The 13,315-nt window shown below is 39.5% G+C and overlaps 1 protein-coding gene across 2 annotated transcripts in view; it reads right to left on the minus strand.

The window, feature by feature from the left end:
• The window catches only part of LOC110843470 (nephrin), a 99,051-nt gene that overhangs the window by 22,622 nt on the left and 63,114 nt on the right, over positions 1–13,315 (minus strand). For both annotated transcript variants that reach the window (XM_022089435.2, XM_035848723.1), the window contains exons 7-9: positions 8,273–8,383; positions 4,417–4,481; positions 4,103–4,244 (exon numbers count right to left, since the gene is read on the minus strand). In XM_022089435.2, coding sequence (XP_021945127.1) covers positions 4,103–4,244; positions 4,417–4,481; positions 8,273–8,383 — 318 coding nt within the window. The remainder of the gene's footprint in view (positions 1–4,102; positions 4,245–4,416; positions 4,482–8,272; positions 8,384–13,315) is intronic.

The raw sequence follows: 13,315 nt of genomic DNA on the forward strand, positions 1-13,315 counted from the left end.
AGAAGAACGCTCCACAGATTTTCGTTTGCTTGCTCACTCCTCATAAAATAAAAATACAAGAGTCGGGACAGCTGTGGTTCTGCCTGGTCTCCTTAACTAAACAAAAAACTTTCTCCAACCAATTCTAATAAAATAAAAGACACACTTGCCCCGACCCTTTGAGGATGAAAGAAGAAACAAGGAAAACAATGGAAGGGCGGGGGAAACCGAAAACAAATATTATACAGAACAAGAGCCGAGCAGGAGAGAGAACATGGCAGAGAAAGTCGACGAGGTTCATCCAATTCACCTCTGCACAGGTCGAAATTTCAAATCAACAATACAAAGAGTACGGACGGAGCGAGGGAGAGAAGGCGTAAGGACCGACCCCGTGAATTCAATCTGCGCTATTTTTGTAGAGGAGTGCACAAGAACTCGGGACTTTGGCTATGCTCTAACCTCATTCCGCAAGAAGAGAAAGTTGCTCCAAGCGAAGAAACCACAAACAGGAGAGGAAGAAGAAGATGAGAAGGTGGATGCACGGCTCGTTGAGCATTATAGATACGCAAATATTGCCAAATTCACAAATTGGAAACATCTTTGTCTTTTTCCACCGTGCAGCCATGAGAGCGGAAGAACGCAATAACAATCAACCTACGAGAAATTTGCGTCTTCTTCGTTCCTTCCACCACCACCCGACCCACAGTAAAGCTTACTTCGTATTTACTTGCTAACGTATCCCCTCCGAAGCTCATCTCGTCCCGTCCTTTCTCAGACGTCTCCTTTTTAGACCAATTCAGATTTGGAAGGTGCACTAAAGACTTTTAGATGTTATGCATTCACGATTGCATAACCCGAGTTTATGATAGTGTACAATGGGCAAAGTTTCTGGTACAATCAATGTTTGACCTAATTGTCATTCATTAGTAACGACTCATTACTAATTTAATAAACAAATGCAGGCCAGCAGACAAACACAATTGCTATCTTCTTCACGCATTTGTATACGTAGATATCTCCGTGTTGTATAAATAACTTTTGCAAAGTCTTTGCTCAATGAGTCCCTATAAACTTTGCTGTACAAACAAGTACACAACGAGTTGGTTAATTTATTAATGATTTTTCCAAAGTTTTCGTAACACTGACAAAACTGTTGTTTTTCTCCTTGTGGATACATTCATCTGGGGCTCTGTTTTAAGTTTCGTACACGTAATAAAATCCTTGTTCATCGAGTTTCAAGTTCCCTGACTCTCTGCTGCTGCTGGTGTCGGGGAATTGATATGTGAAAACATTTTCTCTTCCCACCACTGTCATTTGTGCAATAGGTGAAATGGGAAGCTCATTCCACACCAAAGTTTGCACGAGCACAAGTTGACTTTTTCCATTATTCTAAATGTCATTACTTGCAGTAGTCCTACAAAAAAGTTGCACATCTCACCTCGTTGGTTTGGTCCAGGACTTATTTGTGATCAGTGTGACATTACCATTCGCCATTACCCATTTCTATTTCATTGCTATTACAGTAAATGAGGATATTATCTTAAGTCTCGTGCCCTCGTCTCCGCGTGTGTGTGGGTCGGTCTCATTGCATTGCATTCGCACTTGAAAGTGTTGCAAAGTCGTATAACTACATTGACGCTATCACATGAGCAGCCAAACCAATTCTATCGGTAGAATGGAACCCTTGCTGGAAATGAAGTCCATAAAAGTCTTGATCGGTGTCATTTTGAACTTTTACTTCCACATAGTTTCCATGAGATATATAGCGTAAGCTGACATTGCAAAATCTAAAAGTATATTTTGCGAGGTTTTTTGTGCGTGAACAAATATGTGAGTTGGTGATACGAGAATAAACAGCGGAGAAGGAGGAGGCTCCAAAATAATTTGTCAAAAATATTCAAACAATATACGGTTTGTTATGCCATGCAAATAAATGATGGCAAATAAGTAAGTGATAATATATTCGATTCCAACATAAATATGGCAGCAGCAGAAGAATATTCACGGCCTTTCTTTTCACTTCATTATAACTGATTCATTTCACTTTGACGATCCTTTTAACCGTCAATCCGTTTACTCCCCTTTCAAAATCTATTCATGGAACTGTCTTCTTTCGAAATGCGAATGCTTTATTGACGACAAAACAGGCGGTTGTCAAGCCAAGACCACAGCCATCGTCATGTCCTTCTTATTCCTTCATACTTCACCTTCTTCCCTGCATTATAGCCAAGCAACTCAAGTCAACTAATGAAGCGGCGTTGTGACAACTGCCGCAACCATCTGCACCATCCACGGCATAGCACATCATTGAGACACTGCAATCTGGAGTTAAATCTAAGATAATGAAGGATGAAAAACCCTTGACGATTTGACTTACTCGTGAATAAGATAATAAGAACGACTCCGGCGCGGCGACGGTGACTGACTACATTGCCAAACAAAATCAAGACGCTAAGCTAGTCCCCGAGCCAAACGCTACTCTTGCTACACAGACTGTCAACCAACTCTAGAAACTCAAGTGTAAGATTTGCTTCATTCCAATTTGATTTGCAATTGCCATTGCCTCTCAGAGACAGTTTACTTTCGTGTCTCAACTCAAGTGTCGGTTGGTCGTGTTGGTTGGTAGCTGGATTCAGTCAGTCCTTGTTGAGGAATCAATTTAAATTTTAGTAACCCACTGGTTACCTCTCTGACTTGAATGGCATTCTTGCAGAAGAATAGACGATAAAGGGAGACGAAGGATGGAGGAAGAAGGACAAGACAAATGTGTCTTTCAATGATAGGCGTCTTCGCTTCAAATTAATGATTCGTTGGACAATGAAAACGTAAAGAGTGGGAAAATTCTCGTATAATGTGGCAATGCCAAAGCAATATTTCATAAATGTTGTTCATCTCCCTTCCTTCCGTCAATCTGCAAAGGAGAGAAAACTCCCACTTGTCGTATCATCTGCTTATTCATGCAGTGCGTGTGGAAATGTGTGTATACACAAATGTGCCAGATTTTTGGCTGTGATATTTCTCTGCTGCATTATTCCCCTTTCAGGCCAACGTTATCTTCTTTGCAAGTTTCACAACACGTGGCGGCGTAAAGAACGTTGTAGTGGAAATATGAATACCCGTCTTCCGCATCCCGTACAGTTCGTCCTCTTTACTTGCGCTGAAAAGAAGACGACCTTATTCATACTGCAAGAACTTGTACCTTTGTGTGCGCTCTGTATGTTCATCAACTTTGTACATTACTGCAACTAATCAGGTGTCAACTTACACAATAGTTTAATATACAACGGTTTAATAAACTTTGAACTGCTATGCCAGAGGCCTAAACCAGTACTTTATTATGTTCTCCTAACAGCTTCACTTTCTTGTGGCTGCTTCCCTTGAAATTGGAGAGAATGGTTTGTTCGACAGGCTTTAATTCTGTTCCTATTACAAAATACGGTGGTGCAAGTAAATGTATATACGTCGAATGCATAGTCCTGGAAGTACGAAGCCTACTATTCTGTTCCTCCTTCCTGGTTTATGGATGGATTTGAAAATGCAGAATTAAAGTCGGATCTGGCGGAATGGGAGCGGTAGTAGAAGTAGTCGTGGTACAGTCGCAATCAGTCTGCTGCGGTAAGGTTTGGGTTTTGCTTCGAGTGAATAATTTATAAACGGAAGGAGAAAGCTCAGCAAACCAAAAGACTATTCGGAACCATTATAACTTTATTACTATCTAAACTGATTATTCATACAGTCTGGAGTCTGGTTGACTTTGCTCGTCTGCCAAGTCAAGGCAGTCTGATTTTGACTTAATTGAACGTCTAACAGCTCCTTCTGCTCACTATCAGCAGGGCAGGAACAAGGGAAACTGTAGAAATTGAGTGGATGATGGAATGATGGAGGAGGATGAATGAAGCAACTCATTCCTATACATACATTCTCTCATTATAGTTCCCGTGGTATATACACGAACGAAATATATGTACAGACTGTACTTCGTTAGATAGCGGGTACATTGGTAAAATAGGACCAGATCAATCTTACTCAATTTCTTAGCTTCAAATATTTACGGAGACATTAAAACTGAGGGAATGAACACTTCTCCCAAATTTCGTAATAACTTGAATTTGAAATGACTTACAATACATTTCCACCTGAACTGACGCCGAGACTGGTTCGCTCATGTTGTTGTTGCTGGCTTGGCAAGTGAAAATTGCGCGTAAGTCTGACCTCGAGAGTTTGTCCACCGTCATTGTGTTTTGTGTTGCTCCGTCAGAAGAAATCTATAAAAAGAGAAAGCATTCAATGCACGAAACTTACGTCATTGTGATTCAAAATATCTTGAAATTTAAAGCTTGATAACATACAACGTAGACCAAAATCGGGTCGTCATAATGTTTCTTATTATAAATGCATGAAATTACTGACCGACATATGAAGTAATATGTTACGTACCACTTTATCCGAAGAATCGATTAGGGATCCTCCTCGCCACCAGGTAACCTTTGGTGGTGGTCGACCTATGAAACACGGAACATAAATATTCAATGAGCATCAGGCAGATTTAAAGTGATTCGTTATTCCTGTGTTGGGAAAGGCAATAAATTATCAAAACCTCGACTCTCTCGTTCCCTCTCTCTCCTCAGCAATGAAAAGCTTAATGAATAATTCCCTCATCAATCTTTTACAGGACTGACCGGTGCGATACAGACAAATAATGCGGAATTCAATGCATGGCTCACACACATATTAATGCTGTTGCCGGCTGTGGGTAAGTTGGGATGTCGACAGCCCATATTATGTCAAAGCAGCCCTCAGTCAAATCTCAACCCCATAAAGTCCATATAGATGACAGCCAAATAGGACAACCTCCCATGTTCCATGTTCCGAGTATATGTAGCACACAATTTGGGACAGTGTACAATTTTACATTTTGATAAAGCGTCGTTTTGCTTTAAAATTGGAACTATGAAAGCTCGTTAGAAACTTGGCTGCTCGCAGCTGAGCAGGGACAACGCCATCGTTTCTGCCATGGGTTCTGGAGGCAGAACCCAGTTAGTGATGGAACGCGGACCATCACATGAATATTAATGAAAGAAGCAGAGAACAAGCGAAGAATGAATGACAAGACAGAAGACGACGCCAATCTATTTAATCAAGCTGATTGATTGTATTATTATTCATGAAATTACTAATACTAAAGTGGTGACAACTGTGATGGGCTAATAAAATAAAATGCAAGATGTTCCACTTTCTACATTGAACCTGGTGAGCAACGTTACTGGACAAAGATTGCATTTACTTTAGCAATAAAACTAGGAATGCTAACAATGCATAGTCCGGTTGCAGCAAACAAATAGGTCAAATATATGGCAACATAAGGAAAATGGGAAGGTTAGAATTTTAAATGTGTGACTCCTTCGCAGTCAGTGTTTCGAGGTATTTCCTTTTGTAATTGGTGAATCAGCGATCTACTACTTCTATCGACGATCTATTGATAATAAATGAGACCGTATGTATTTATTAGTTTAACCTAATGATCAATAAACAGCTAACATATTCACCCATTTGTATTACAACACGAAAATAGGTATGTTCATACATGGTACGATTTTTGTCTTGTCGCATTGTGAGCATAATTGGCGAAAAATATGCGTTCCTCTTCAAGAATTGCAACTATGCCAAATAATAACGCGAGGTCCGCGGATTGAGAGAGCCAAGTATGCACTTATATAAGTATGTACGCACGTAACAAGAAAGGGACAAAATTTAAGATGCAAAATGTTCAGTTCAGTTCTCAACACTCGTAAACATTAGAAGAAATTCCGGAATCTGAATCCATTGTCTGCTTCACTTTCTCCTTGGAGCTCTAAACCGCCCGAATTCTTGAGTGCTCGTAGTGGTCGTTGGCTGGCAGGGGCTTCAGCCAAACTGCTTTTGACTCGAATCAAGCAAACAGTATAAGTCACCTATTTGTTTGTAGTTTTGCTCTCGGAGGAGAAATACAAAGGCGAGCGAGAGAGAAAGATGGGAAGAATGTGAACTCAATGCAGGGAGAGCAATTAAATATCCCCATAAATATTTCACTAAATCTAATCAAGTGTCAATTGGACAGCGTTGTGGAGGTGGGAGCCTTTGTTCACCCCGAATTCATCTCCTCCATTATGCGCCTCCACAGCCGAGAACTTGTGTTATTACGAGGCCAGCAGTGAAGTATTGTAATGTCGGCTTATGCTTTCTCTCTGCTTTGCCTTGTAGATGGAAACTACGTAATCCGCTGAACAAATAACCTCTTCCCACAGATCACAATAACTTAAACGGCGAACTATATTGCTTCAATTCAATGCCACACCACTTTACTTGATCCCTTGCTAAACTGGGGACTAACCCCGTTGGTTGCATGGTGGATGACTTCTGAAGGAATCTGAGCCAGGGGGAAGCAAATTCTTTGGGGATTGAACTTTCTCCCATCCATTGTGCCACACAATATGAATAGGATTAGAATTATTAAATGTTGCTACGCTGTACTATGAACATGTAATAAATAGGACATGTGATGTATGGAAAATCGGACAAAAGATTCCGGAAAATGATTAATTCCCTTGGACGTATTCATATTCAGGCTTAATTGATTGTTGTATCCACTTTGAAGGCTAATTTATCTTGATATCGGTTCACCAATAGTTTAATAACTGGGAAATACTTAAACATGGATTTTGAATCTATTACTATACCATTATTGCAGTTTTATCATTTTTTATGGGTTAATGGAACGGATTTAGTGGTGCATTTTTTGTTTACCGTTTTACAATGCCTATATTTGTACGACTACATATATGCGGATTTGGAATTGCACATAGCATCTGCTTTCCTTGAAAAATGAGGTGGTCCTCTACGCATATATGTGGGACCAGCAGCACAGGTTGGCCAGCATAAAACAGAAAAGCGATAACAATAAACCATTGCGGTTGGAGAAAAAATTCTCAGAATGAATCTCATGAAAACACTTTAGCTGGGAAATACGGATACCAAAAACCTTATTCACTTTCACGTCGTAGATGTACTTTCTCGCCTACTTGCTTGCTGCTTGGGTTACACTTTCTACTTTTCAACTCCCATTTTCTCTCAAAGTAGGCAGAAACACTTTACAATGCGTGTTGAGTCTCTAGGTGAACGGGAAGGGTCTCAAACACGTTTTATGATTATTAGAACATCACATAACTATTACTCGGCACGAACAACCGTGATAATATCTCACGCGTATCTCTCACAAATGAATCCAAACGCCAACTTTCTATCCGTATTAAATATTCCCTACATTATCAGCGGTGGAAGGAGGGCCTGACCATTAAATATTTCTATACACTCGCGGTCGGCAGGATCAAAATAATTTCTCCTAAATGTGGGGTTGCGCAACATTGAATAAAAAAATTAGCATCGGAATGAATACATAAATTCTTAGAGGTCAGTATTTAGCGTTAATTTTTTAGCGTCCAAGCAATACGGTTCATACAACAGTTACAACGAAACACTCGCACTTGGAAATTGTAATCTAGTACTACTTACATATAACCTAATGCTGTACGTATTTATGACTACCTACATATGTACATAGATTTCAATAGAAAGCTTGAATTTTGATATAAAATTCCTAGATCTTTATCCAAAAGCGCTTGGAAATATGGTTGCGAAACGCGACCTTTCTTCTGTACCGTGAATGAGCTGGTTGCTGAAAGAAGAGGAAAATTGCACAACCAAATTCCACTCAACCCCTTCTGCACTTCCCTCATGATTTACTTTCACTCTCGGGATTGTCTGCATATGTTGAGCAATTTTAACCAGCACTTCCTACACGATGCGATCAATTTTACACTGCCACCCAGTCCCGCCCTTGCTTGTTCCTAGTACGGCATCAAATAAATTTGACCCGGTTAAATTTGACTTCATGTGAGGCTGGCCTGTCTATGTGGAGCACCAAGTAGATTCCATTGGCTGCTTTCTCTGTCTTTCCTTTCTCTCGCACGTTGCAGATTTAAAGTGTTGGCGTCAACCACCGAGATAGGAAAAGCACTTGGTTCTTGATAACACGATACACTTTAGGTAAGCTCTCTCTCTTTCTGCCCGGAGGCGTTCACTTGACTAAAATTTGACTTTAGACAAAACCCTATTATACGCCAGAAAGTAAACATTCGCAGAGTAAATATTTTCATTTACTACAATGTAGCAGAGCAAAATGGTTTTGGCGACTACAAAAAATATATGTATCATTGCAATTGTAACATTTATGCAAATTCGAGGCGTATGAGATTACCTCCGGATGCGATGCATGTGAGTGTCATCGGGTCTCCCTCTTTGTACGGCCCCGCAATGCCAGTCAGCTCCCTTGCCGTCCCATCAAAGATTGCAGGAGTTTGAGGTGGCACTGTAATTAGAATAAACATCATGAATTATTTCAGAGCTAAATCAGCAATACAATGATGACGATGAGTTTGTAACAATCTTGACCTGCATGAAACTACTTCAACCCTACAAACATGTCTGAAAATATAAGAAGTTTTGAGTGCAGTTGGAAAATATGGTAACAACTTTTGTAGGTCTGGCGTGAAAGCGTCATAAATCTCCACGGGATCAGATAACATCACCTCTAATGACGTAAATCCTTAAAAGTTTAGTTAGCTCAGATCTATGAGGAATGGTGGTGAACTCAAAGAGGTGGGCTGTTGGTTGGCAGAGTCAGTGATTTTTTTTAAACTTGAACGACAAAATCCTTTTTGCTACCACAGAACCGAAATGTTGGTTAGAAAACTTCTCAATCCATCGGCAGTATAATTTAATTACAAGTTTTAAGTAAATTGGATCTTGGGAAAGATAAGAACAAGGTTCAACTTAGCACAGTCAATTTGTCTGCAACTCGTAAACCTGACTACTAATCGAGCATTTTTTATTATTCCAGTAGAGAAATTTTAATATAAGCTCTGCCATGTTTGGCAATGAAGGAATGTTTAGCATTCCAAATACTCGTAAAATCAAATGAATCGCACCAGGTCTCAAAGTAATGAGATTAGCTTATTGATAATGGTGGCAAATGGTTGTTAGACGCGTCATTTTGACTTATTACGCACCACTGAAGGTGCCCCTTAGTACTTCAAATCATGCACAAACAGCCAGCAAAAATTTCTCACGTCATACAATACTTCAATTCGTGACTCGCGCAAGGCTTACGTAGCCAGCATGTATATATAAATGTCTGTCTGTCTGCACTACATATTTATATCTATCATATTTATGAGAGTTGTACGATCGAGTGGAAATTTGGTCTATATTAAACTCTGTCAAACGACCAACTTAGGTAGTTTAAACACTTATTGTAAATATATATCTACCATAGCTCGGGCTAGATGACAGTGGGTGCTTTTCATAACATAAATATATCACGAGTTCGTATTTGTTTACGAATTGCATGACAAAATAGACGCAAATGGCTAGAATTTGACATTATGGAAGACTGCCTAATACAATGCAGCCAATTAATTAAATTAATTTAGGGGAAGTTAAAAGTTCACCAACCACACGTCATGTCATCAACCAATATAACACCCAAAACCCATTGTTTCGTGTTGGTTAACCATGAGGACAAGCAGAGCACAAAAAATTATTCCCTAATATTTTTTGCTGAGTTCATCACATCACAAAGTAATCACCCACCCACCCACCACAGCCGAATAAGAGGGTAGCATTTAGCAGTTAAAAGCTGCAGCAGACCAATGTTCATAATTATGCAGCGACTTTCTCCACCAGTCACCACGACCACCTTTCGTTGCTGCTCCCTTCCTTCCTCTCTCTCGTCTCGTGTGGTTTGGTTTTGTGTCGACGCGACTTTGCTACTCACTCACTATAACTTGCTCCCCATCGTCGTCGTCGTCATCCTGGTCCTCCTCCTCCTCTTCGTTTTATAATGATTAATCTTATGCAGCAATAAACGTGCTAGCAATCCACCATCGCATCCTGTGACTAATTCATAATCCTATTTTAACCATTCATTTCACTTAACGAGGTTTTGACAACAGCTTTGAAGCCGAGTTTACTCTTCCAGTTTGGCAGTCAGTCAAGGCCTTGTGGAAGGAAGCTCGTACATACGTATAGCAGGCATACAAATAGGTATATACGCACTGCTGATGTTGCAAAAGTAGAGCCCATGATGGAAAAGAATGAACAAAACTAAGGACTGTCGTCAGAGATAAAGACGAGAGAAAGAGAGAGACCGAACCATTCTTCATCATTTGAAATGCCGAAATTCTCTTGCTTGGTTATAGAGATAAATTGAGAAGCAAGTTTTGGTTGACACGGTCGTGGTCGAACTCAACGTTCTTGTAATGGAATCAGAACTTCGGAAGGTCTGAATTGCACGTGATAATTATAATCGGACTTTTCTTGTGCAGGGACCTTATTTTATGTAATATTTAGTCAACATGCATACTATAAGTGCATGGATTTTATTGCTGGATTTCGATTTCGTTACATACTTAAATACATGAAGATTGCATATTACACGTAAGTATGTGTATGTAGGCGGTAATTTACATAGGATACGACCATGTCCACCTACATAAGTACATGCATACATTCGCATAGCGAGGTGAATACAAAGGCATCCATTTAATTGGAATAATTAGAAAATTTTACACGTGGAACTTTCCTTAAATGCCAGGGCCACACTGTTAGTTTAAACTCCACGGGGAACGACTAGTGTTAATTTATGGTATTTATTTATAGGATTTATATAAATACTTACGAAAGATTGGAGAATTGGACAACTGCTTTATACTAGTTTACCCTTTAACTTTGAACTGCGTCTATGTAAGTATATACGTTTCGCAATATACATAAATACATTTGTTGCGTAACTTAAAGTGGGCGGTTCAACACTTTCCGAAATGAGCAAATTTATTAGATTGTCTACTTGGACTCGTTTATTTTGAAGCATTGCAGAGTTGCAGATGCGTATTTCAGATAGTCAGATGCTTAGCATGAGACAAGTATTTACATAACTACATGCACAACTCAAAAGTGTAATGAGTTAGGTATTCATTATATTATTAAGCTATTATCTGTTTAATAAAATTACAACAACAAAATAATTTGATAGTAATGTGTCCGTACAAAAAAACTATTGCATACTACAGATTCAGCCTGGCATAAACTGTTGAGGTGATCTTATGCACCTTGTTGCCAACAGCATAATGCGAACTCATAAAAAACCGAGATGTTGATGTTAGGAAATGACAGAGCGGAAAAGTGTTGTTCTGGCATGGAAGGGCTTTTAGCAATTTCCCATTATCTCTCAAGGAACAGCATATGTTGTCATAGCCGCTGCGATGCATTTTTCTTCCACTGGTGCAAGACTTTCACTTCCTTCACATTTCTTGGAACGAGCTGGGAAGGCTAAGTCGTTGTCTTGGAAAATTGTGCTCTAAGCCAGCTCAAGTGCATGGTCTGATATTACCGCGGGATGAATGGTCATGGTATCACACCGCATTATGTTATTGTTGGGGTGGAAAACTTGGCTCGTGACTTCATGGATGGTCACTGCCGCCACCCTCACAACAATAACAAAAGATGAAAAGTCAACGGGCAAACCAAATTTACGTTTTATTAGCCGTACGAGGAAAAATTATGGGCTACCCACCAATGCCAACTTGAGGAATTTCTTACAGTGGAATTTCTCCCTTTCTTAGCATTATTACTGTCCATTCTTCTTATAAGTGAAATTGCTTACAAGTGAGCCCATGACATTTTCTTTGTTATTCCAATTTTCTCTTTTCATAATTTGTCTTAAAAATCTTATATTTTATTATTTATCATAGTCAGGTATTTACTTTATTATTTGCATTCGTACTATTTGTATTATTCGCGAATGTGTATCAATAAACTGCTTAATAATTTTTGCAAGTACCCTTTACAAATTGCGTAACACTTTAATGCCAAACCATCAAAAGACCATGATCCTGAAAACGAATGTGAATTTTCCGACAAGATTGTTCTCTCAAATTGGTAATATTCGTTGACTGGTTAGATACAATAAGTTATAAATTATCTGTAACCACGCTGTGCATTGTGGCGCTGTGGCTTTCCAATATTCTTGTGGGGTACCAAGAAGAAGTCAATAACAGTCCAATCCCAACAAGATCACGAAATGCTTTCACATCTGTTCCCTTCAAGTTGTAAGAGTCGTAAATGTGATGGTGGTCTGAGAAGACAAGATCCAGCAGTTGGTGCAAGAAGTGCATTATTTGATATTGATGTGGATCTTTATCTTGACGACAAGATGCACATCGCCCATTTCACTGTTTTCCGGTTTCGTCTGATTTCCTCCAATCTTATTAATGTTACTTAACAATTGCCAAGAAAGTTCAATTTTGAACAACCTGAGCTATCTTCTGTCACCTCAACTTCAGATCCGGCATTATTTCCTACCAGCTTTCACCCCAAATTTTCCTCTGACCGACGAGACATTTACCAATATCTGTGTATTCACCCCTTATCAGGCTCCCAGTAAAATATCCCCTCGTGAAAAGAGCATATTATTCCAATAACTTAATGGGCAAATGCAGTTCATGTCATATCCGCTGTCACCCAATTCCTCGACAGACAACGAAACATATACCACATTGGAGTAGTTTTATTGAAGGTAGGAGGCATGTCATTGACTTTGACAACTGCTTACATCGACACGATTGCATGCAATGAGCCAGAGCTCACCACCCACAAAGAAAAAAAAGCGTGTGCACCCCCACATATTTCCAACCCCAAGTTGTTTATATAGTTTGTATATTTGTTTAAAATGCCACATACACGTGACGAAAGGCGAAGGGTAAGTTTGAAATAATGGATGCAAAGAAAAATCTAAAATTGGATTCGTTCCCCATATTTGTCGGCTTGTTATAATACAATATTGGGGAAATATTCGATACGCCAACACAATAAATTGAATGCGTTGTGTGTGTGATGACTTGACTACCTCGCGGAGAGGGGAGATTTTCGATGGTGAAATTGAATTGGTAAACATAAAAGGTGAGACGGCCGGCGAATGATTACCAAGTCAGACTGGCTTTTCATTTTGTGAAGATGATGGTTCCATGTCGATGAAAAGTTTATCGAAAAGACTGTTCGTTCTGCTTCTCCATAATTTTTTATGCTCACAAGCGTAGTGATAACATGATGGCGAGTAGGGGGGATTTAGGATTGAAACTTGGTGGGTTGGCAGGAACATATGTATGATGCATGGTTATTGTGGAAACATATTCACCCCACTTCACTTCGGTCAGGTACAACCTTCCATTTCATTTTCCGAACA

The sequence above is a fragment of the Folsomia candida genome, unplaced genomic scaffold (genome assembly GCF_002217175.1).
Source record: "Folsomia candida strain VU population unplaced genomic scaffold, ASM221717v1 Fcan01_Sc002, whole genome shotgun sequence".
Classification (NCBI taxonomy): domain Eukaryota; kingdom Metazoa; phylum Arthropoda; class Collembola; order Entomobryomorpha; family Isotomidae; genus Folsomia; species Folsomia candida.